We start from the raw sequence: 25,991 nt of genomic DNA on the forward strand, positions 1-25,991 counted from the left end.
AGTCTTCAATAGCCTTCTCCTAGCCCAAGCCCATAACCAATACTCCCTGCTCATCCTCAGCCCGCATTCAACACCTTCAACCACTTTTCTCTTCTTGAAATCCTGCCTTCTGCTTTCATGAACCTGTTCACTCCTGATTGTTCTCCTTCCTCCTCAGTCAGGCCATCAGCATTTCACTCAGAGGATCCTCATCATGCCCTCTCTGCAACTTTCTTTTAGGGTTCCGCCGGCCTTCATCCTCGATCCCCTTCTATAACTTTTCTCTGGGGAAGTCTCATTTGCAAACATGAATTCAACTATCATCTCTACATTGATGGCACTCAGAGCTACCTTTCCACTCCAGACCTATTTCCCTCTGTTCAAGAGAATCTCAGTCTTTCTGACACCTCCTTAGGGATGTCCATTTATAAGCATAAGATCAACATGGCTAAAAACAACCCCGCAATCTTTCCTTACAAGCCTTCCCACATTCCTCTTTTCTCAATCACCATGGACACCACCACCCTCCTGCCTGTCACTCAGGCCTATAACCTTTACCTTCAGCTTGGCCCTCTCTTTAGATCTTCACATCCAGGCCTCGTCTACATCTGGCTGCTTCTTCCTGTACAAGAGCTAAGTCCTAGACTTTCCTCTCCGTTTCTGCTGCTAGGACTCTCATCCAGACCTTCTCAGGTCTTGACTATGGCAACCTCCTCTTCGCCAGTCTTTACTAATCCCACTTTGCCCCACTTGTATCCATTCAAAATGCTGCTACAATCATTTTCCTGGTTCGTCACCTCAGCCTTTGCACTCTCCATTGGCTCCTCCTTCTCCACTGCACTACTTGTCTTCACTTTGAAGGCCTTTATGGGCTATTCCAGTCTTACCTATTATGACATACACTGCTGGTACAGTGACTCTCACCTCCGTTCTGCCAATGATACCAACTTTCAATGCCCCTTTGTTACATTTTCAACTATATCCCTTTGCACTTTTTCCCATGCTGTATGGGTGGAGCTCCTGATAGAACATTGGCAAACCCAGCCCATTATCCTCCTCCAAATCCCTTTTTAAGACTCCCCTTTGCTACAATGCCTATGAAAAGCTTGACAGCAGCTAGCCAGATGGTGTGCTGAGATTGCTGCTTTTCATGCTAACCAGTAACATCTGATCATTGTAGCCATCTGATGTCTCTTGCCTCATATTTAGGCTATCAGCTCTTTGGAGCAAGGAATGGTCTTTTCATGGGATTCACAGAATTTAAGGCCAGAAGGGACCACCGTGATCATCTAATCTAACCACTTGAATAACGCAGGCCATAAAACATTTTTGTTATGGGTTTGCCCAGCCAAAACCATGTTATATATCAAGTTAGCACGAATCACATTCTGAACATTCACATGCCTGCGTGGCAAGCACAGACGGGAGCAAGAGTGAGGCTGGATATAGTAGTATCTGTCTATGAGTTTTCAGCCATATCACCAGAATATTTACATTTAAGCACTGCTTTTTAATTAGTTCTTTTAAACACCCAGTCCTGAAAAAAAATACTTTGTATCTGTATACAACTATGCATCTAGATGATGCTATACCTGAGACAATTATTACTTTAAAAAAGAGGCATTTTAAAAAACTTATTTGGTGCCTCCATTAGCTGGAAGATCATTTTCTTCATATTGACACCAGTTTTTTACTGCTTAAAATGTAAAGATCTGGAAAAATGATGAAAGCAAAGATAAACAGAAGGTAAAGGAAGCCTGTGAAAGATTCTCTGTAAAAGATTCAAAAATGATATTGGTGGTTTGAAATGTATTTGTAGGTAATAATTGTTTTCTTTTTCTATGCCACCAATCAACAGAAGCAACTCATTAGGCTCAGAACACGCCTGTGACGTGGACATTGTTACTCTCATTTTGCAAGTGGGAAATACAAAAAACTTAGACACAGAGAGGATAAGTGACTTCCCTAGCATCACTGACAAGGTGGGAGAAAATGAATGAACCTAGATGGCCTAATTGCCAGTCCCCTGCTCTCACAATCAGACATGTCCCTACCACTTTTAATTCCAAAATGATAAAAAAGTTATGATTAAAAAAAGAGTGTTGAAATTACCTTTATTTTCATCTGTTGGTTTTACAGGATTTTCACGATCTTCAATGTAACCTGATCCTAAAGTTAAATACACAAGCAGAAAGTGAGCCAACAAGCAGCTTAGAATAGGTGTGATTCATTCATTTAGCTTTCTCATTAAAATACAACAGAAACCTCCTACTGTCACAATATGTAATGATTTAATTATATAGGGGAAATTCTGCCCTTGGGTACATGTCCAAGCCACTCATATAATATAGGTGAGCAGAATTTGGCCCTATAAGAGGATCAGTTTAAAGTTAAAGGAAATCAAGGAATAATTTTGTTCACATTGAGAAATCTTTCCACAAGGTGACAGTTTACTCAAATTGGATCACTGACACCAGTGGAGATCAGACTCAGATTGAGGGCAATAAATAGCCTGCAGAGGACAAAAAACATTGGACATAGTGGGGTTTTTTTGTTTTTGTTTTTTTTTGTGGGGGGGGGAGAGGAAGGGATGGACTAGTGAAATTTATCTTGAAGACTGATGACTATCAGAGTTTGGAAAAGATGAACAAGAGATGGGTGTTTTCTAGTGGACAGGCAGGACTATTTAGTAGCTAAAAAGCAGGGACTGTAAGTGAGCAGTCATGTGTTCTTCTGCCTCTTGGGCAGATCACCTGATCTCTGCCTTGGTTTTTCCATCTACAGGGATGAAAGATACTATGTAAATACAAAATTATTATTATTTAGTGGTCTGAACATAGAGTTGGGAGCCATAAATTCCTAAAGCTCTGCTCTGTTATCTCTTTCTGTGGCCTTGGTTGTGCTGTTGAACACTTCATCTGCCTTTACCTTGGTTTTCCCCCATCTGTAAAATGGAGATACTGCCTGTCTTGCCTAGAAGTCCAGAAAGATTAGTAATCTGATGTTTGGTATAAAGGTGCTTACAAGAATATCTAGGGAAAGAATAACTTATGAGAATCCTGTACATATTCATAGTGTCTGGATGGTCATCTTGGAAGCTCTGAGCCTTGGGGTCATCCAGTCAGAGAGCAGAAGAAATAGACGAATCTTAAGTCACGTTGTTTCACAGAACTAACTAAAGTTACATATAGAAAATAGTAAGTCTATTACTGTAGTGAGTAGCTTATAAGCAGATCATAAACTGAAATGTTTTAATGCAAACTATTCTCCAATAATTTGAAAGAAGTTAAAATTCATAAGATTCTAAGTCTATTCACATAATTGGCCAAAGAGTTACTAGATTAAATGGTTCACAAGAGTTTACCCAGCTCTAGTCACATTCAAGATAAGAAAGAGCCTAAAGTTCCCGTTCACCAGTAGCCAAAAAATTGCGCAATAATAGTCAGCCCAGCATGGCAGAACAGCTTAGAAAAATCTGCCATCTCATGAGAACAGCTTACAAGATGGCAGTTCTAACCAACACAAACACAACACTACATCTGATTGGGCCTCAGAAATCAACACGAGCCTAAACCCGATCTGGTCCCTATCCTAAGCCATGTCTCATCTCAGCCCCTAAGTATGACTAAGGCTTGTTCCATTAAGCCATTTCTAACCACTATACACACCTTATTTGCAGACCAGGTTTCATTGTGTATAGCATCCCCGCCCCAAAAAACAAACCAAAAAAAACCCTTACATTTGTACATGCAGCCTGGATAACTACATATCCTCATTCTCATATCTACAAGTACAAATGCTGTTTTTTGTGGGTGCATCTACTATTCCATTATTTAAAAATTGGGCCCAGTACATGTCATGACCATGTGAAGCCAAACTTTGAAACAAACATTTGTTGATTAAAGCAATATGCTACCAGAGAGTATACAAAAATACTCTACCAGGATAGAATTCTGTGTATAATGGTTTGGTCCAGATGGCAGTTTCTCACTAGTCGAATTAGTGACTGCTGTGGATCTAGAAAGGAAACGTACAGAAACAGACATGACTAAGGAACTATCCTTGAAAGTAAAAAAAAATAAAGTATTTATTGTTTAAATTGGCACCACTCCTTTATTATCTTTTTTAATTAATGGAAGTTTTGCTGTTGACCTCACTAGGAGCATAAGCAAATGCCAAAGTCAAATGTTAGCTTCCGTTTCTTCTACCATATGTCTACTTGATTTTAATCCTACATTTGAAGGCATTCAAATCTAGGCCTGCCATTCTCCATTTTTAGTAATTCCCCATTCCCATTTTGGATTATTTCCTCATCCTGTTGTTTCTGAGTAGGTGGTCTGCTGCAAGTAGCCACAACCGCCTATTTCTCCAGCTGTGAGACCTAATAAGATTCACCATATATGTGTAACATAAGCCTCCAGCATTTCAATCAAATGTTTTACCATTTCCAGAAAGTAAGCCATCTTACCCAGACATCTCCATGGAAGGATGTTACCTTGCAGGGAAGAGAGAGAGAGAGTAAATTGTTAATCCTGCACAAATAGAGAGACAAATGTATAAAAGTGGAAAATGAAAGCTAGATGTGGGGCCCATCCATCCCTGAGTTAAGATCATTTTAGTGGCCACAGTGAAGTTTGGTATCTTATTTAGTGGATGTGGAAGCTGCCAAATTGACTAGAAGGCTTCATGGTCCAGTATGAGTACAGAACAGATACAGCATTGACAGTTTCAATACAGGCTACCTCAGATCCCCCTCTTGATCTAGTGGGAATACTTCCAAAGATGAAGGGCTATCTCAGAATCCATGGCCCATTCAGTTCTTGGCCTCTCTTCTGAGACTATTAACTAAGAGGCTAAATGTGATGGTTTAATGTACAGACCACCATCCAGTCCACCAAAACGCTTTCAGACCTTAACTTTTGATTGCAGAGCTATACTGGCCTGGACCAAAATTAAGTAAATTACTTAACACTCTGTATTCTACGTCCAATCCCTTTAGCCAACCAGTCCTCTGGATCTGATATTCTCTTGCAGGGATGCTGTGATCTAAAACTCTGCTCCTTAGGCAGGCTAATATACAAATATCTGGGAGTTTCAGACAGTCCAAATTTTCCCAGATATTTTGGTTCAGAATGGATTTAAACCAGTCCTACCCATTTTTCTATAACAAAAAATGTGAAAGAGTAACGCAATTATCATTGATCAAATCCTGAGGTCACTACTTAGTCAAAACTCACAATTAATAGGAATTGTTTTTGAATAGAGACTGAATAAATGCTGAGTAAGAATCTCAAGTTTTTGAGGCAATAAGGATTCGAGATGGGCCTGAACACCCCTGAATTTGTGGAAGTAAGGGGGAGCCTAGAACTAGAACCCAGGTCTGAATTTCATAGTTTTATGATGGATCAACCAAAACCTCCGAGCCAAACAACCTCCTGCATTGGGGTGGTTTAAAATCCTACATTTGTCACCTTTCCCCCCACCCCATCCTTTGTTCTTGCAGCCAATCCCCTCATTTGTTCTATTCATTCAGCACTCAGAGAATAGAAGATATTCATTGTTACCCTTTTCCTTCTTACGCCAGCACCACCAGAAACCAGAAGCTCCTATGGCAATTACAGCCAAGACAAATAATGCGATAAACCCTTTCTGCCATGAAGCAAGGACAACTGGAAATGAGAAGAGACGTGTGACAATACATGCAGTGGTATGAAGTCACTACTGGCTTTTACAACTCCTAAATCCTCACTGCAGGTGGTCTTGGCATTATCAGAAGTATTTAGTGCTCAGGAGGGTGAGTTCAGACAGCTCTGGAAAAGCTTTAAAGAGGTTACCATTTGGGCTCTTCCCTAATGGATGGATCTGTTCCTAAGTCCAGTCAGGGAAAGCTTTTAGTTGGCTTCTCAGTCTATCCTAGTATGATTGAGGATGTAGGGACAGCCCACTATAAAAAAGTGGCTCTCCCTGGCTGACTTCTGCCACAGATCTGAAGCCAAGGAAAATGCAAAAAAAGCCACAAAAGTTTAACACCCACTCCCCCAAAATTAGACAGATGTGGCCACTGGGGATAACAAATCCCCTTGGTCCAGTTCAACACTAGTAGGTATTTTATTAAATCTAGCATTGAGTGACAAGTAGGCAAAACCACCAACCCCTCACCCCACTTACAGCTAGGCAGGGAGATCCCCTGGACACAGCTCCTTTTTGCTGCTTGAGCCTAGCTAGGGGACTGAAGGAAAGTGAGAAACATTATGGACTGCAAGAGAAGAACTTATTCTCCTGAGTTTTTCATTTGCCAGTCAGTTAAACTACATTAAGTTTTGGATCTATTCACTCTTGTTGGGGAGAGGAGTGCTTTTGCATTAGGCCAGAGTCCATGCTGCCTAAGTTGGTTTTCCTTGGATCCAAGAGCTAAGTCTTCCTGGGGTTTGTTCAGTCCAGAACACAATGGCACTGTTTTGGTTAGATGGTGTTCCAAACCTTTCATGTTGTCCCCTACCGACAGCGCATGCACATTCCAAGTGGCAATACAATCTAGTGGTGAAGTCCTTACCTACAGTCGTGGCCCTTTATAATTCTCCTTATCCCACAGGAAAGGAGTGATTGGTGTTTTTACCATGTACCAAGTGTTGCAATGGAATTCACCATGTAAGGCAGGAAATGCCCTGCAGAAGAGGAGGAATTTTAAAGGACCAGTACATAAAGATGCCTTCTTTCCTGTCATTTTAAAAAGTTACAGCTACTGTAAGAGATGCCAAGGTTCTGGTAATCCCAACATTACATGTAATGGTAGATTTGAGATAGACCTATTCCGGTAATATTCAGAGCAGCATAAGGATGTGCCATCAGGAGCATAGCTTACCTTTAACGGTTAGCAAGTTGCTTCGCTCAGTTACCATGGCTCGTTGGAGGCTTCGCAAAAATATTTCCCTGCGTCCTGCTTGCTCAATGATTTCTTCTGCCAGAGGACTCTGGTTTCCATTATGCTTTCATAAAATAAAGGTGTCTGCTCGTTTTGTTTGAAAATTGTGAAGTTGATTGGCAAAGATCCTTCGCCTACAACGCAAAGAAAGTTGATCTCTCCACCATCTTCCACTTCCCCATGGGGTAAACTTCCAAAGCTTATGTTCCTAACAGGAGCTGCAGATGAAGGCATGAGGAAAAGACATCATCAGGTTGTAAAATACTTTTGTAGAAATGCTTAGTTTGGCGCCACTTTATCTTTGTGCCGGAGAAACTGACAACACATTGCACTTGTGTTCAGTTATTCCCATGCTCCCGGCCAGCCTCTGCTGGGGAGCAGTGCCCATTGCTTGAAAGAAACAAAAGCAGAGAAAATCCGATCCAAAGCCTATTAAAGTCAGTGGGAGTCTTTCCATAAACTTCAAAGGGTTTTTAATCAGGCCCTAAATTGGAAACAATTTAGATAGTATCTCTAGAAATAATCAACCAGACCCTCAGCTAGTGTAAATCAGCATAGTATCATTGGCTTCAGTGGAGTTATTCTATTTTATATCAGCTAATAATCTGACACAATATCTGTAAATAATGTTTAGCAGATTTTTCAAATCAATTACTAGTGAATAAAAAGAACAAGAGTACTTGTGGCACCTTAGAAACTAACAAATTTATTTCAGCATAAACTTTTGTGGGCTACAGCCCACTTCATCGGATGCATGTAGTGGAAAATACAGTAGGAAGATATATATATACACAGAGAACATGAAACAATGAGTGTTACCATACACACTATAACAAGAGTGATATACCCCTCTGCCATGTACATTGGCCAAACCGGACAGTCTCTACGTAAAAGACTAAATGGACGCAAATCAGGTGTCAAGAATTATAACGTTCAAAAACCAGTTGGAGAACACTTCAATCTCCCTGGTCACTCGATTACAGACCTAAAAGTCACAATATTACAACAAAAAAACTTAAAAAACAGACTTCAAGAGATGGCTGAATTGGAGTTAATTTGCAAACTGGACACCATTAAATTAGGCTTGAATAAAGACTGGGAGCGGATGGGTCATTACACAAACTAAAACTATTTCCCCATGTTTATTTTTCCCCCCTACTGCTCCTCACACCTTCTTGTCAACTGCTGGAAATGGGCCATTTTCATTACCACTACAAAAAGTTTTTTTTCTCTCCTGCTGGTAATAGCTCACCTTAACTAGTCACTCTCGTTATAGTGTGTGTGATAACACCCTTTGTTTCATTTTCTCTGTGTTTTTTCCACTGCATGTATCTGATAAAGTGGGTTTTAGCCCACGAAAGCTTATGCTCAAATAAATTTGTTAGTCTCTAAGGTGCCACAAATACTCCTGTTCTTTTGCTGATACAGACTAACACGGCTGCTACTCTGAAACCTACTAGTGAACGCTGGCAGCTAATGGACCAAGTTCTCCACTAGCGGAAGGAATAAGCCAAACGGCCCAGATTTCTCATTTTATAGTGTATAAAAAACCAAAAAAAACAGGAAGTAAGAGATCAGTTACTGTATTACATGAATGTATTACATTTATTCAAATATAAAGTACTATAAATAACAGTATTTAGATTTGATGTTTTATTAGATATGCTAGTGCTTAAAAAGTTAACCTGAGAGGCAACTAGTGTATATTGATATTTTTATATAATTAGATAAACAACAATGTATTTGTGTCATTAATCCAAAAAACTCCCTATATTAAAAGAACATCAATGTTGCAAAAGTCAAAAGGATCAGACGGTCAAAAGTTAGGAAATGCCACAATTCAGGTTTCCTGTGGAAACTCAATTCAGCATTAAGATACAGTCTTTATTGACAGGAACACATACTATTTATTCCACAAGATCTCTGTTGTATTCAGTGCACCAGATGAATAATACTGAATGGCTACCTGTGATGCATGGCTAGAAAGGGTTAAACATCCTTCAAAATAAGTAACCCACAGAGGACATGTGGGGGGATAATGTTTGTAGTTTTGTGTATTTACATATGTATGAGTACGGGCTGGACAATGTCATCAACAGTCCCTGTCTATGCTGTATTCTGATATAATTTAAATGATTTGAAAACACCGAATTTCTTGATATTCATCTCTCTTTGAAATGTACTGTGAATGGTGGAGGAAAAGGCAAATGGCCTTATGTTAATTCATATAGGTAAGTACCAGGGATGGACCTCCTTCAAAGTCATCCTAATTACCTTTTGTTCCTCTAGGAACTCCCAACCTGTCCAAGAAACCTTGAAATTGTATAAAAGATCCTTGGGTCCTGATTCTGTCATCTCAGATCTGCTTAGACTTCATCAGGGGAAGTTTGAGTCACAAGACTGAGGTCCCAGTTATGCTGGTACATCCTGAATATGAGATTTGGACATAGGACTATGACCTATGAACAGAATTCTAAAGAAACTCTTTGCAACTACAAAGCTCACCATCTCTGCTGTGAATCTGAACCTCAATGAACTGAACTCATATCTGTATGCATATTGATCTTTTAACCATACTCTCTCTCTTTTGTTTTTTAATAAATTTTAGTTTAGTTAATAGGAATTGGCTGTAGTGTGTATTTGGGTAAGATCTGAAACATTCATTAACCTGGGAGGTAATGTGTCCGATCCTTTGAGATTGGTAGAACCTTTTCTTTTATATGATGAAATAAGATTTACGGAAATGTTCATCATATCTGATGCGGATTCCTGGATGGAGGCCTGAGGCTGGACCACTTTAAGGGAACTGTGTTGTTTGGACTTCTGAGCAACCAGTAAGGTAATAAAGAAACTGTTTTATGTTGGCTTGGTGAATCTAAGAATTGGAATATCCACCAGCTTTTTGGGGTTTGGCTGCTGCATTCTTTACAGTTCACCCTAATTAAGTGACCACAGCTGGCTCCCCATCAGGACCCCTGTCACAGTGGCGTAGTCGTGCTTGGATACACATTACTGCAGGTTAATTGGGTTTTTGGATCAGAACCACATGCTTGTCAAAATTAAATTCTGATATTGGAAAGTTTAAGGGTTAAAAATCAGTTACAGTGAGTGAGCCATGATCAAGCTCCTGACAGAAAAAGCCTGGAAGAATTGTGCTTACAGAGAGGGATGTATTTTAAGCAAAAGGCCCTAGAGCAGGAACTGAAAAATCTGTTAATTGCCAGTAATAAGGAAGCAGATCCAGAGAAAATGCTTTTAGTGAGAAACTAGCAGCTAGAATCTGAACAAAAGCAAAAAATAGCTGATATGGAAGGAGAAGCTGCTGAAAGAGAACGCCCATGTTTTGAACGTGAACAAAGAATGGCACATATTCGACTGCAAGAACTAGAAGCTAAGGCAAAAGTGGAAAGACTTGCTCCAGCTCAAGAGAATCAAGGAACAACAGGAACTATATCATCCTGAAAAGCCAGCTCCTCTCAACAGCAAGGACGGGAATAAAATCTATCCAGATTTGGTATGTTGTTTGACTCTAAGCAGTTGTCTGTGCATAACCACGTTTACCCCAACACTGCCACCTTTTATGTAAATGCTTTTACTGTGATGAAGGTAACCCCATAACTTGTGCAGAGAATGTAAAAGTCAATGGTAAAAGCTGTTTATGGCAAATTACAGGTAACATCACTCTTGTTAAAGCAGATCTTGTCAAAAAGGAAGATTATTTACCAAATAAGAGTGTGACATTAATCAGTCACAGGAAAGAAGTAATCCTGAACCTGTGTCTAGTAGGGGCAAGGATTTGCCTGTGGAGGGTTCTCCAAATATTTGTCTGAGGAAGATAGCGGTTTGTCTGTGCAAAGAAGCAGAGCATATGTGGAAAAAATTCCTAAGTGTCTGTCTGGTATCTCAGAAGTAAATCTGACATTAGATAAGGCTCAGGGAAACGTTTCTCTAGAGCAAATTAAAGTTGGTGTTCAGGTTAAAGCCCTAACTGAGAAAAGGAAAGGGTACAGTCTTGGTGAATGATGAATTGTTGGCAACTGAAGTTTGTGAAAGTAAGCCTGAAAAAGGTAGAAATGATTTGTTTAAAGCAGCTCAGTGTATTGAGACTCTACCTTTAAGAAACAGCAGTTTATCTGTTAAGGGAGGGCAACTCAAAGTTTAGATGAGCTGATGGCTTTGTCTAATCAGCAGTTTGGGAAGACAAGGTTAGTGGAACATGAGTATCCCTATATCTTGCCAGTTACCAGTGTGGAGAATTGTGACAGTGAAGGAAATGTTCCTGTGTCTGTTAGGGGGTAATGATTTGCCCATGAGAGAGCTACCCCAATCTCCAAGCAATTGTCTGTGATCAGCCATGTGTGCTGGAACAAAGGAAGTGGAATCCCAAGCTGTTTGTCTGTTAAAGGAGAATGTTCTCCAGCTCTTTTCTGTTTGTAGAGCAGACAGAAGAAGCCTGTCAGCCTATGATGGTTGAAAATTTATCAGCTGACCCAGAATTGATTCTGGATACAACTAAAACCCAGGAAGGAAGTGGTCCTGAATTTGTGTCTGCTAGAGATGATGACATTGTAACCAAGTTGCATCCAGTTAATGTCATAAATAGCTCCCAGGGAACAAGCAATTCTGGTGCTTCTATTTTGTCTGTTGCTAGTGTGTTGCTGGGTAAAGATATGACAACCTTGTCTGATCAGGGTGATATCACATCTAGGGCACAAAGAAAGCATGTAGGTAATTTGACTGTGTTACCCACTGACAGTGGAAAATTGTAACAAGGAAGAGAATGCTTCTAATCTTGTGACTATGACGTCTAGCAGTTTACCTGAAAGGGTGTTTTATGAAAATCCTCCTGATGGGACAGAGGTGATTCTGGATTTAAGTACCAGAGGGGTAGCTGTGTTAGTCTGTAGCCACAAAAACACAAGGAGTCCAGTGGCACCTTAAAGACTAAAAGATTTATTTGGGCATAAGCTTTCATGGGTAAAAAACCTCACTTCTTCAGATGCATCTTTAAGTAAGCAGTCTGTGACACAGGTACTGAGGAAAGATTGGGTTACTGGTTTTTCAGAGCAGAACAGTCTTATGATGGAACTCACAAGAATGCAGGGGTGAGTAGGCAAACTCTCACCTTTAGACACTGCGTTTGCTGGGTCTCTCTTTAAAACAGAGTCCAGCCTCTAAGTTGCTGATGGTGATAGATTCACAAGCAAGCATGCAGGAGAGTGTCTGTGTAGATGTTCATAGCACAGAGGGGCTGCAGTTGGTGAACACATCTAGCCAGGAAAGGAATTCCTGTGAGCAGGAAATTTCAGTTTTCAACCTTCTAGGAAAAAAAAAGGGGGAGGAGGGGAGGACCTAGTGCTGCTGAGTGTCCAGCCTTGGAACTGCTACTAGTTAAGGATTTGAAAACTAGTAAACAAGCTAGTGTCTCTGTTGATGCAAATTATCTGACGACCGGGGGGAGAAAGACTTGTCCGTAGTCCATTATCAAAGAGGACTCAACCCAGCAGCCAATGAGTCTGTTACACAAAGAGTTCTGATTCTGACCCTACTGGCCAGGGAGGAAGGGAAAGATTAAACTTTTCAAATAAAAGCCACAGGTTAACCCTAAATACCAAAACCCCATGGAAGTGGTTAAACTGAAAGCCTGTGTAAAGGAAGACCCTGAGGTCAAGAAAAAGCTACAGAGATTTTAAAAGGGATAGTGAACAGGGCTGACCTAAGAATGATTTGTCTAAACCAAAAGGCTGGCATGACAAAATAGAGTGTAAATATACACTTGTGATAAAACTGATGTTATTGCTAATAATTGTAACTAACTTGTTGCTGATACCAGAACTGTAAAAATGTACAATGACATGGTTTTTTGGAAAAACCCTTGAACATGTTGGGGGTGATACATAAGAAACTCATTCTGTGTAAAGCCTTCATAGGTATACTGTTTCATTACATGACAACACACACTATGTTAAATGGCCCGGTGATACGGCTATTTCTCAGTTAGTGCCTGTATCGAATCTTGAAACTGTCCACAGCAGAAAAACCACTACAAGCTTGAAGTGCTGTGCACAAAGGGAAACTGAGAATACAACACCACAGCCTTCAGGGCTGAATGCCAGAATATGTGCTCTCTGAAGAACATTAATGGCTATGTTAAGTCACACATAGACCAAACCCTGGAATCACTAAAGTGTTTCACAAAGTATGGGCTAAGTTTTTGCTGGGGCCAAAGCATGCATCAATAATTTGGCCTCACAAAGAATTCAATGTAACCACAGCTCATACCAAGGTTGGAAGGTATTTAAGGTGTATCCAGGAGCTCTAATTTCACCCTTCCACGCCAGTCTCACGTTGGGGGTGTGACGCATGGCTAGGACCCCAGTCACACTACCTATTCAATATTTCTTTGAACATGTGACCCTATGTCTTATTTAATGCATGCCATACAAATCCTGCATTTAATACAGAATAATTAAATTTCTTAGCTGGCTTAGTATCTGAGTGCATCCTTTCTCTTTTGGCAATTCCCTGCTTCATTCACTACACACATTTCTGAAACAAATAAGAACAGCCATCTCATTCACTACACAGCCCTAATTTGTCTCCAGAATCAGACCCACTGAATGAGGCAGGGTTTTTGTAGGAAAAAAGTAGCACAGGATGTCATTAAAGACTGTATCAGAATACATATGCACAAGGGGGATGAATTAAGGTTACCCAGGAAGGGGTCTTGGGGCAGGGTGTGGGCAGGGCCACACGATGCTGTTTGGGGAGGCACAGCCTACCCCTCCCTTCGATAACCACCACCCCAGTGAGAGGACACAGCTGTTCAACTCTCCAGACTGTGCTTATGGGAATGGCACAATTACACAGGAATTTCACTAGGACACTGGAGCTAACATGCCCTGTCATTGTCAAGGGCCACCACGAGAACAGTTCTGCATATGTAAAAATACATTTAATCCACGCTGCCTAAAAAAGATGCAAAAGTTGGGCCTGATCCTCCAGCTCTTATTCATTAACTTCAGTGGGACTATTCCAATGAGTAAGAAACACAGGACTGGACCCATATTTACAGTTTCAAAGACTTAAGAACAAGTCATTTTTGTTTTGCAGTAAGCCTGAATTCAATAAGGACATTTAAAAGTCACAGCTAACATGTGATGGGTATCTTTCCATTAAAATAAAAATGGTTCTGGTTGATTTGATCCAGTTTCCTAGTAGAATTTTTGCATTGTAGACCACCACAAAGTGTTCTGAGGTTCAGAGCCTCAAGTATTTTATAATTTGCCTGAAAAAAAGGTTTAATATAAACTTCAGTCCAATCTGTGCAGTCCACCACACGCTATTACAGACATTTTCAAAATTAAAATGCTCACTCATCTAACTTTCTCAACAGCAGCAGTTGAATAGTTAGTTGGGCTTACCTATCACCGTGATGTTCATCTTGTAGCTACTTTTGTTCGCATAGGAGTGACGGTTGCTAGCTTCGCATCTGTATTCTCTCAGATTATTTAATTTAGTTTGTCTGTCCCTGAATTCAGCATATGTATTATTATATACTGTGATGGTGTCAATAAGTCTGTTTCCTCTGAAGAGCGTATAGTTTATAGGTGGAGTTCCAAACATGGATTGACAGCGTAGAAGTAGGGTCTCCCCTAACACCATCTCCATGGATGAGTTGGCAACAGAAAGAACTGGCTCTGAAACTGGAGCTAAAAGAAATAAAAACGGTTATTGAAGAAGTTGTATCGAGGTAAGTCTAGTACCAGTAGTTACTAAAGACTGCCATATTAATTTATACATGATATGTAAAATATATGCTACCTATTTAGCATCCACAGATTGCTTATACTTTTATTCCAAGGGATAAAGAAAGCTACCCACATTGGCTGCACGGGTGTACTGCTAGCAAACAACTTGATTTCCCTGTGGTGCAGTCCTCCATGACCAAGATACCTTCTGCCTCCTACTGAGATCTGGGAAGACTGCTGGGAGGGGGTGAGGCAGAGAGGAGCTAAATCAAAGGAGAAGCTGATGGAGTTTCAGATAAAAACTAGTGACTGAAAATGGTATGAAAAGTATGTCCAGCTACTGAGAAAGGTAACGTGAGGTAGGATGGAGGAGAAGGTCATTGGGAAAGGGATGCAGCAAACCTTTGAAGGGAGTGACAGGGCATGGAAATGAGAAGACATGCTAATTTCCTTCTCTACTTATGGCTTGCCCTGGAAAAAGTGAACCAGTTTGCATCAGTACAAAACTCATTCTGTATGTCTAGAGCAGGGGTGGGCAAACTTTTTGGCCTGAGGGCCACATCTGGATATGGAAATTGTATGGCGGGCCATGAATGCTCAGAAAATTGGGGGTTGGGATGTGGGCTCTGGCTGGGGGTGTGGGTTCTGGGGTGGGGTTCAGGATGAGGGGTTGGGGTGCAGGAGGGTGCTCCAGGCTGGGACTGAGGGGTTCGGCGGGGGGGTTGGGGCAAGGAGGGGACAGGGGTGCAGGCTCTGGGCGGCGCTTACTTCAAGCAGCTCCCAGAAGCAGTGGCATGTCTCCCCTTTGGCTCCTATGCTGTGCGCAGCCAGGCAGCTCTACACCCTGCCCGGTCTGCAGGCACTTGGGGCAGGGGCAGAGTGCGGAGCCCCCTGGCTGCCTCTACATGTAGGAGCCAGAGGGGGGAAATGCTGCTGCTTCCAGGAGCCACGCAGAGTGGGGCAAGCCCCTGACCCCACTCCCTGGCTGGAGTGCCAGAACAGGGCAAGCCCTGGACCCTCCTCCATAGCGGGAGCTCAAGGGCCGGATTAAAACATCTGGAGAGCTGGATGCGGCCCCCGGGCCGTAGTTTGCCCACCCCAGTCTAGAGACTACAAGAAAGTTACAGAGTGTTGCTTGCTGTTTGCAAACACTGCAGATGCCATTTTAATTTAAGGGTTACAGCCTGACTCTGCAAACCACTAGACTACTGAGGTGCTCAAGTGTTTTGCAGGACTGGGCCCTTATATCTCCTTATCAACTCACCGTAAACAGTTATCTGTACAGGGTTACTCTCCTTGATGATTCCTTTTATCTCAGCCCTACAAACATAGGACCCGGTGTCATTCACCTGGGCTTGAATAGTGATGTTGCTGGAAGTTTTCAATAAGATGCCATTCTCCGGAGGTCTCTTTACAATAGAGAAGTTTGCTTTAGGGGAGCCATTAATATGGCACCACAGGCTTAAGCTCTTATTTTCATCCAGGTCAGTCGAAGAGGGAGTCAATATTGGCTTGGCAAACAACTCTACCAAAAATATAGAGAATGAATAGAATTAATTCAGGCTGAGCATAAGGGCAAAGTAGCTACATTTCCCATACTATTCGAGGGGAAGGACACAATGAAATGAGGAACTGTTCGTGGTGTATTAGCTATTTTTATCCACCAGCTTGGTAGTGATACATAGACTATTGCCATCCCAGGGCAACTCCTTTGTGGTCTGAAGTGGCCCTGCAGGCACCTTGTCTCAATTTCCCAGAATAATCCAGTCATAGTCAAGGTCTTTGAAATAATATCCCTCTCAATATAATTCATCTCCCAAAAAGGCCCTTTTCTGTTCACCTCTCAAGTTTAGAGTCTCCTTCTTGTGACTTTGTTCCAGCCCTGGCCTCCCTAGCCTGTAGACTCTCCCCTCAAGTTCAGTGGTTTCCCAGCCTTCCTTCCTAAGGCTCTGTCCAGGCCGAGCTCTTCTCTCCCCCTCACCAACTCCTCCTTCAGCCAGCTCCTCCCTTGACTGGCCTTGGAGCCTTCTTTTGAGTCACCCTCCAGTAAGAGTCAGGGTCTTGATCTTCTCCAGGTGAGTCTAATAACCCCATAACCTTTCTCTGCTAGCTGGGAGAGATGGGAGTCTTGCCTCTCCCACTCTACAAGGCTCCTGGTCCCAGACCCTTTAAGGAACAATTGTCTGGGATGGCTCTAAACCATTCCTTTCAGGCACTAACTTCTCCTTGGGACCATCTTCCTCTCTCCCTATGACTGCTTCAGTCGCTTCCCTGGACATACAAAATTGTACAGAAGTATCTCTTTACAAGGCACAACAAATCCTTGGCCACAAGCAATGGATAGAACAGTTGCTAAATGAATCGCATACATACAGCATGGGGGGTAGAGCCAGTTCCTTCAGCTCCAAAAACACATGCTACAACTACCCAAGCTAAAGGAGTATCTCCAAGAGCTGTGGTAATACTGATGTGACTTTCTGACCACTAAAGAGAAACACAATCACAAACCCTTGAGCAGGTCTGACGTCCCTTCCAGGATGAGGCAGCAGAGATACACAAACATATTTAAGAATGCATATGACATGCACCACACCCCACCCCACCCCAGTTAGCCAAAGCAGATGTCAGCACCACATGGAATCCAGGAATTAATGTGGGCAGATTAATCTCCAGCCTAGAATTTAGGCTAGAAGTATCACAAGAACAGGTTCTGGTGACAGATTTCTTGGGGGAGTCCTTGCCAGACTGTAAATTGGCAAAAACAGCCTCTCTCATGGTATTTTAGCACTTTTGTTTGCAGACATAGCTAAAGCCAAGGAGCGCATATGAAAATGGACAATAGTCAAATGGCCAAAAGCTTTTTCTGAACCCCCATGAAAATAGTTCAGTTTGAGTTCTTGGTGAAGGTCCAGATTTGGTTCTTTCTGTATCCAAAAAGGTTCACCTGCCCTTGTCTTAAGCCAGAAGGACAATTATTTAAAAAGAACAGAGCAGAGAAATTACTACAGTGATGGTTGATGACATAAAAGCCTAGATTAAACTGATTAAATAAAACAGATATTCAACCAATCTGCGCATGATGCTGGCCACATGGGCATATGGATATTCTGCACGTTACATTATTAAAATCCTAGGAAATCCTCATTCATTATAACATAAGAAGAAAAACAATAATAGCTCATGCAATGACCCAACTTGTGTGTGGCACCACTGTCCTCTGCTGGATGAAATGAGAATGAATTGATGAACTGCAAGTCATAGACTTTACACTGCAAGCAGTGTAAGAAGATTCTCCTTTAGCTGAAGTTATAGAGCGGTGTGCTTTTGGAGCAGATGGATATGTTTAACCCCATTGTCGCTGTGAAGTTCCAAATGGCCATGGCATGCAGTTTAATGATAACCATGAAATGCCGGGGGCCATGGATTTATCAGTACCTTCTACTGGTATGGCACTTTACGTTTCCAGAGTACTTTATTAAGGTCCCTGAAAAATATTACTGTCCTCATTCTACCACTGGAGCAAACTGAAGGACAGAGAGGATAAGGGTCCATATAGACTACAGAACAGCCTATGTTCAAAACTTGGTGGATTTATCATGGCTGGACTATGGCCCTTCTCTAACATGGCTGCTCTTGCCATTGTGGATGAGACCAAACCATTTTATCATCAGGATTTTTTTTTTAAATATCACTCTTTCCCCCCACAGCCCTAAGTTAATTTGGTCACCTTTGTAGTACAAACGGAATCTTTGCTGAAGGACAAGCAGTGGTCAGGCCCAGATCCTCAAAGTTATCTATGTGCCTGTCTCCCATTGAAATCAGTGGGAGTGAGACACCTAAATACCTTTGAGCATCTGAGCCTCAGTGTTAGCCAGGATTAGAACTTGGGAATTCTTTCAGGAAATGTACATACGAGTGTCACCCTCCTAAGCTAAGCAAGATCTAGAATTAACAGTGCTCCTACCTGACACAACAATGTTCATGCTGGTGGTTTTGGACACTCTCCCCAGTTCTACTTTGCATGTGTAATTGCCATTGTGCTCCACTGTGGCTATTGCAGAGTAGGTCACAGAATTCTGACCTTGTGTACTGTTCAGTATCCTTCTGTCTTTCTGGATGAGGATTTCAATTTCATATGGACGGGCTAGAATCGTTGTGCACACAATGTCAATTCTGTCTCCTTCTGTAACATTCCATGGGGACTTGGATGTCAGTTTAGGATGTGAAAACGGTTCTGAAAGGCAATAAAAATAAAGCCATCGTGACATTAACCTTCTCTTTTTTAAAAGAAAGTATTTGCCTGGGTGGGTAAGGAATTCACATCGTTGCTGCTCCTGTTGTTTGGCTAGATCCCCTTTTCTGCACAGCTGCATTAACAAGAAAGCAAAGCATCAGTTCACATGGTGAACGCTCTGTCTACAATCTTTTTATTTTAAATTGAAGCTTAGCTTTTAAGAGAACCCAGCTACACTTGCAGAAAGACTCCAATAATTTTTGAACCTGCAATTTTTCATCATCTTTGCTAATGACAATAAACAATGGTGTACGGTGTTAGACACAGATGTATGTGCTGTATATGAATCAAGACTCACATTTCTCTTGGGAACCAGTCCTGCAACTTACTGAGCACTCACAACTTCAACTAAAGTGATAGGTGGGCACACAGTAATCAGCTGACCTAACAGCACAGATCAAAACACATTCGAATCTAACCCTGATGACATAACATTTGAATCCTGAACACTGATGCCATTTGGGGGCATATGGATCCAGGGTTTAAGTTCATACCTATCTGCCCTCCAGTAAACCAGGAAACAGATCTGCTCTGTCCCTTACAAATACTGCAGAATTCTCATACAGGCACACAAGGGACTATGTTTTTAACTAAAAACAATATCACCATTTCAAGATGTCCATGTTTTCAACCCAGGCAAACAAATTATAAGAATTACAAGCGGTTACAGGGAACCCCTGACAGAGGAGCCCTCCTGCGGACAAGCGCGGTGATACACAGCCACAGTCTACCTCAGTGTCCCCTTCATCCACCCGTGCAAAGGAATATCGTCTCTGTGGCAAATTCAAACCCTTTTTTTCCACATAAAGTGTCACAATCAACAGATCCCTTGTAGTAAAAACAATTCCTCTCAAAACCACACAGTAAAACAAGGTTACGAGGCAGCAGCTCTTCAGTCCCAAAGCTGACTGTTCACAGGTCACCCACCTGAGAGTCATTCTCTGCCCCAGCTCCCCTATTCCAGGGCCCCACTCTCCAAGCATCTACCTGAGAGTCCTAACACCCGCTTCTCTTCCACATGGCTTTTGTAACCCTAAGTCAGGTCTCCTGCAAGAGAGCTCCCCAGTGGTCCACTCCTCAGGCCTCCTTCTGTGAGTCCTACCCCTGCTCCTGGGGGCCTCCCTCCAGAGCCAACCCCTTGCTTCTGGGTCCAGCTTATACTGACTGAATGGTTCTTCTCCTCATTCCTAAGGCCTCTGCATAAACTTTCCTGAAACTTGGCAGGGTTACCCAACTCTAGCCAGTCCCCCCAAGAGCTTTACAATTCATCACTAGCAACTGACAGTTACTGCTTTCCTTCCGGTCTCCTGCAGTTCTTTCCCTCTGGCCACTTGCTGTTGCTGTCCGTCTGTCTCCTCTGTTCTCAGGCAGCATTCACCTGCCCCTTCCTGACGCTCTCTCAGGGTATGTCTACACTTCAAGCTGAGGGTGTGATTTCCAGATCAAGGAGACATACTTGCACAAGCATCCTAAAAATAGCCACAGTGCTACAAGCAGTGGGAGGGGCTACTGCCCCGAGTATGTACCTATGGTCCTGGGTGGGTATGTGCTGGGCTAGCCCTTCCCACCACTTGAACTGCCATGGCTATGCTCTGTTTTTAGCATACTAACTCAATCACAGCTAGCATGTGTATGCCTCCTCAAGATGGAAACCACATCCCCAGCTCAAAATGCAGACATGCCCTCAGTCTATTCTCAAGCAGCTCTCCCCTGCCCCTTCCTGGCCTCTTACAGGGGTCAGTCACCCTATGACACAAGCAAAGAAATGTAAGGGCACAAACTAAGGGTGTGTCTACACTACAAAATTAAGTCAACCTGACTTATGTCAACATACAGCTGCCACAGTAATTACATCACTTGTGTGTGTGAACACTTTGCTGCTTGTGTCAGCAGTGCATGTCCTCACCAGGAGCGCTTTCACCAACTGAACTGTCAGTGTGGGGCATCTTCTGAAAGCCAGCAACTGTTGATGTAAGCAACGCAGTGTCTACACTGACACCGTGTCTACCTAACTACATTGATGTTGACTCTATGCCTGTCATGGAGGTGGAATTACTCAGTCGGTGTAGCAGGAGAGTTATGTCAATGGGAGTGAAATTTTAGTGTAGACTCTTACATAGTTAGATTGACATAAGCTGCCTTGCATAGACCTAACTCTATAGAATAGACCAGGCCTAAGCCACTTACCCACAACTGTAACAATTGTCATGTTACTGGGCTCTGACGTTTCAGAACCGAATACTGAATTAACCCGGGCAATACATTGAAAACGCAATATTCGATCCCTCTCTTCAACAGGAAATTCAACAGATGCAAAGTTTTCTTTTAATTCTTGCTTCCTTTTCTCTTGTGACTGTTGATTTGATGATATTTTATTGAACAAGAAAATGAAGGGAGGCTTTTCTTCTGGTACTTCACACCGTAAAGTCACAACTTCACCCTCTGTTACTTCTCTTTTCAGGGCAGTCAGTTTTGGCTGGCACAGCCCTTTGGAAAAGAAAACAAGCAAATATCATTAGACAGACCGAAAGCAGAGACTATCTATGACAATTGTGTTAGTGGCTATTTTAATGGACAGGCAGAAACAATCTGATCCCAGACTCAGGACAGATTTTTGCAGCTGACCAAGTCTGGAATTGGCCATCCAGGAACTTCAGGGTAACTTTTTTGCTGCGTGGATGGACACTCCAATGATACTGCTGTAACCAGCGAATCAAGACTTCTCTCATCCCATATCTCTGCATCATTGGACATCCCACAGTGCACTTTCCTAGCTAACTTAGGCTATGCTTGCCCTGGGTGCGTTCTACCACTATATTGTACTGGCAAAGCACTCCCAGCATGAATGCAACTCTACCAACAAAACTGCTGATATTTGGGGCTTTTTCTTATATAGACTCCTATTACACCCTCCCCACCCTACCCCCGTCCCGATTTTTCACATTTGCTATCTGGTCACCCTACTGGGGTTCCAGAGTAAGTTACATGACTGAGTTTTATTCGTGTCCATACTGTATGAGTTTTCACACAGCGCTGACCCCACATGCAGTGTCCTGTCCCAGCAGGCACTGGGCTCAGTGTAAAACCTGGGAATGATTTTCTGTGGCAGCCTCTTTTGAGGATGCTCCAAAGTCCTGGTCAGGAATCTGGAGAGGCCATTTCTAAGACATTACAGAAAGCTCCCCCTCAGCTGTGAGTGTGTTCCATAATAACAAGAGATAAACAGACTTTAAAATGAAATGAGCATCACTCTAGTACAATCCAGATGCCCTTTTACACACTACAACTGGAGGATATGAAGTATACAGAGGAAGACTGAAATCATCTCTATGTTACTAAAATTAATCATTTAATGGTAGAAATGCAAGAAATAACTGTGAGTGGTAATGTTCACATCTGACATAGGCATGTTGCTTTGAACCAGTATAGGCTTGATCTCTGTCCTTGCCTTTTTGTTTATAGGTGGAAAGAAAGGAAGCTTAGTTCTTCTTGAGTAAACCTGTATTAACGTGTGTAAACTGGCTGCTTATGTGTGTAAGTAACTTGACGTACAGAGACATCAACTGCATACAAATCTGCTGCTTCTGAGGGCAGCCGCTGTACCTTTCGTTGAACATGTGGCCCTGAATTCATGAGACAGGCCATGTAACAGAAATGTCTCCACTCCTGTAGCCCCCATCCCTGTATTAAGCAAGAACCATGGTAGCATCAACCTGGACAGGAGCCCTTTGGAAGTGCTGCACTCAGTAATGGCACTATGTTTGAAGCACGAAGGTCACCCTTCTTCATCAATGTTTTTAGCTCCTACACTTGAACAAGCAACAGGGAAAACTTGATTTCCCCATTTGACTATTGGAACTGGGGGTACTGGCCCTTTAAGGTTGTGGTTCTCAACCAGGAGGATATGTACCTCTGGGAGTGTGCTGAAATCTTCCAGGGGGTACATCAACTCATCTAGATATTTGCCTAGTTTTACAACAGGCTACGTAAAAAGCGCTAGCAAAGTCAGGACAAACTATAATTTCATACAGACAATGACTTGTTTATACTGCTCTATATACTATACACTGAAATTAAAGTACAATATTTATATTCCAATTGATTCATTTTATATTATATGATACAAATGAGAAAGGAAGCAATTTTTCAGTAACAGTGCGCTGTGGCACTTCTGTATTTTTATATCTGATTTTGTAAGCAAGTCGTTTTTAAGTGAGGTGAAACTTGAGGGTATGAAAGACAAATCAGACTCCTGAAAGGGGTAGGTAGTAAAGGAAAACCACTCCTTTAAGGCAGGGTACAGGCCCAGCAGAGTCCTGGACCCAGGCTTCCTGGGAGTTGCCATTCCAAGAGGGACAATATGAAACTGTAGGCCAGAACAAGGAATATTGGGGAAGGGGACAGGGATATGCATATGCTCCCTGTCCTCGTAAGTGGTGAGAAGGGAAAAAGACTGGCTGTGAAACTGCCCCCCAGATGCCAATTAGTACCAGCTGCATGGTAATTTTTTTGCTTTGTATGACATAAAGATCTGTTCTTTAGGAATTGGAGTGAAGATTTGCCACTGGCCTGCTGGGTGCTCTTGGGCCAGTCACTTCACCTCTCTGTGCTTCAGCTTATTCTCATTTTAGTGATACTGCCCTCCTTTGCAATGTGTTTTGAGACCTCCAGATGAAAAATGCTAGAGTTTTATTATTAATTTACATTGATAGAGTAGGACATAATCTACTCTGCTTTTTGTAACGTAGAAGACGGCAATGGTTGAAGGGATACGTACCCTCAACTCGAACCTCCAAATCATTGCTGCTTTTAGTCTTCCTGTTTGCCTCCACAATGCACTTATAGATTCCCGAATCTGCAAATCGAGCTGGTGATATTTTGTAACGTGTTCTATTTTGCTCCGACGTGGTATTATGCAGAAGACTGTCATCCTTGTAAAATAAAAACGTGTGCTGCATCTGGAAGCTGGCGCTTTTGCTAACATCCACAATACAGGTGAGTTCAATTGACATTCCATTCTTCACTTTCTGGGATGGCACAGTGAGTTCAACTTTGTTGATGGTAATAACTTGATAGGGAACGGGGAGGAAAAGTCACATTTAGTTTCAGTTTATCCAAAGCAATGCTGTTCTCTGAAGTTGCTACATAATGCTCATTGCAATTGCTAAAGGCTGAGAGCTCTGTGGGACAGGCATGGTCCTACTTTCTGGCCCGGAGCCTGCAATTAGAGCCACACAAACAGACTCCCACTGAAGTGTACGGGGCTCCAAGCAGATGAAAAGATGTATGTGATTGCAGAACCAGAGTCTATATTTGTATAATGCCTTGCACTATGGAGCCCTGATTGAGTGTGTCGGTGCTACTCCAATACAAATGTAATATAATCCCAGTTTTTTTCAAAATTCCCTTTTTTCAAGAATCTGCATTATCTGAGTCCACAGTGTTCCCCCCATGTAACCCCATGCTAGTTAATAGCACTTTTGTTTATCTGAATCCTGGTTATCTGAAACTTTTGGATGTCCACCAGACTTTTAGGATAACTGGGATTATACTATTTTAGCCTACCTCTCAATCCTGTTGTTTAAGGATTTTTGTGGTCGATGCTCAAGGTTCCCCTCGCATCTAGAAAAAGTTTTCATTTTCAAACAACACATCTGTACAATGAAGTGATTTTTCTTTAATTACAAGATGAAATGGAGAGCAGGGAGGGGGAAATGCAATTTTGAGCACTTTTGCCTTGCTGTGAATATTTTGCAAAGCCCTAATTTTAACATGCTGCTCAGATTCATGTCCACACTGGTCAGAGGAACCACCTAGGAACCATTCTGGCACCAACTGTGTTTTAACACAGTTGTTGCTACTACGGTTTGAAAATTCATGTGGCCTAAATACAACCCATGCTGGCCCACCCATTGAGTTAATTCATAGTGGGTGGGATTTCCTGAAATTCCGTTTCAACTGGGGGAGGCAGGCTCTAATAATGTCTAAATAAAGAGAATGCTCTTTTATAACAGTTATTGTTAAAGAAGGCAAGATTGGGTGGGATCCACCCTAGTGCAAAGAGTCACAGCAAGTTTAAGTTTAAGTCCTGCTTCAATGGTGCATAAACTCGTGCTGGTGCTCTACTCTGGAGTGAGTTTATCTCAGACAGAGAACAAAAGTGAAGACTATAGGAAGTGCTAAGCAAAGATGGAAGAGAAAAGAAAAGAAATGAGAAAAAGAAACAGCAAGAAAATAAATGTGGTGACTAAAGAAGTTAGAGGCACAGTGCATAAGGGGTTTGTATGAAATATTTCAGAGCTGTGTCCACCCTATTGAGCTAAATGGTAATTTTGCTATTGATTTCAAATAAGAGCAGGACTGGGCCCTTTGCATCCAACCTGTATTCACAGCAATGTGAAACACCAAACTTTTCAGCCACCTTTTTTTTCTCTTTCCATAGTGTCATCTCAAATGCTACCCCCATGAAGTGGAGAAAGAGGGTGAGGATAAGAGAACAGGGAATTCTTCACCCCAAAAAACAGCTGTTTCCCCCTGAAGCTCACTGCAGCCTTCCTGGGCTGCCAGGAATTACTCATCTCCAATTCCCAGAGACAGCTGTTCTCCTAGAAACTTGACCACAGGAAAATATTTCCTGAGGTCACTGACATTTACGTATCCCTTCAAACATACACACACACACTTGAACTTGGGGGCTTGAATGAAATGGAACTTGATTACAAACACCTCTTGATTGGGATTTGCAGAACAAAAACCCCAACGGATAAGATTTTGCAAAAGGAAAACCCAGTTTGCTTGAGCCAGCTCTACGGAATTTCCATTCTCTCTGCAGTAGGATGAGAAATGTGTGTACTAGAACTGGGAGGATAGAGAGCTAAATGGGTCTGCAGCTGACTTGTTCTGGTCCGCTTATCTCTTGTGATTCATTGTTTCCAAGTCGGATAGCAAGGGAGTCTCCGCAAAGAGGAAAAGCCAACCATTATACTTATCTGGGTAAATGGAAAATTGCAGAGTAGCCCAATGTGCTGCTGTATCTAACCCTGTA

General features: G+C 42.2%; 1 protein-coding gene across 1 annotated transcript in view; it reads right to left on the reverse strand.

The window, feature by feature from the left end:
* PECAM1 (platelet and endothelial cell adhesion molecule 1) overlaps window positions 1-25,991 on the reverse strand; it is a 54,734-nt gene that overhangs the window by 24,189 nt on the left and 4,554 nt on the right. The window contains 12 exon segments of the mRNA XM_030534574.1: window positions 2,092-2,148; window positions 3,921-3,939; window positions 3,942-3,996; window positions 4,448-4,472; window positions 5,541-5,648; window positions 6,842-6,875; window positions 6,878-7,119; window positions 14,326-14,613; window positions 15,917-16,177; window positions 18,617-18,886; window positions 21,134-21,433; window positions 23,724-24,014. Of these exon segments, the coding sequence (XP_030390434.1) occupies window positions 2,092-2,148; window positions 3,921-3,939; window positions 3,942-3,996; window positions 4,448-4,472; window positions 5,541-5,648; window positions 6,842-6,875; window positions 6,878-7,119; window positions 14,326-14,613; window positions 15,917-16,177; window positions 18,617-18,886; window positions 21,134-21,433; window positions 23,724-24,014 (1,950 nt within the window).

The sequence above is a fragment of the Gopherus evgoodei genome, chromosome 15 (genome assembly GCF_007399415.2).
Source record: "Gopherus evgoodei ecotype Sinaloan lineage chromosome 15, rGopEvg1_v1.p, whole genome shotgun sequence".
In the NCBI taxonomy this organism is placed as follows: Eukaryota; Metazoa; Chordata; order Testudines; family Testudinidae; genus Gopherus; species Gopherus evgoodei.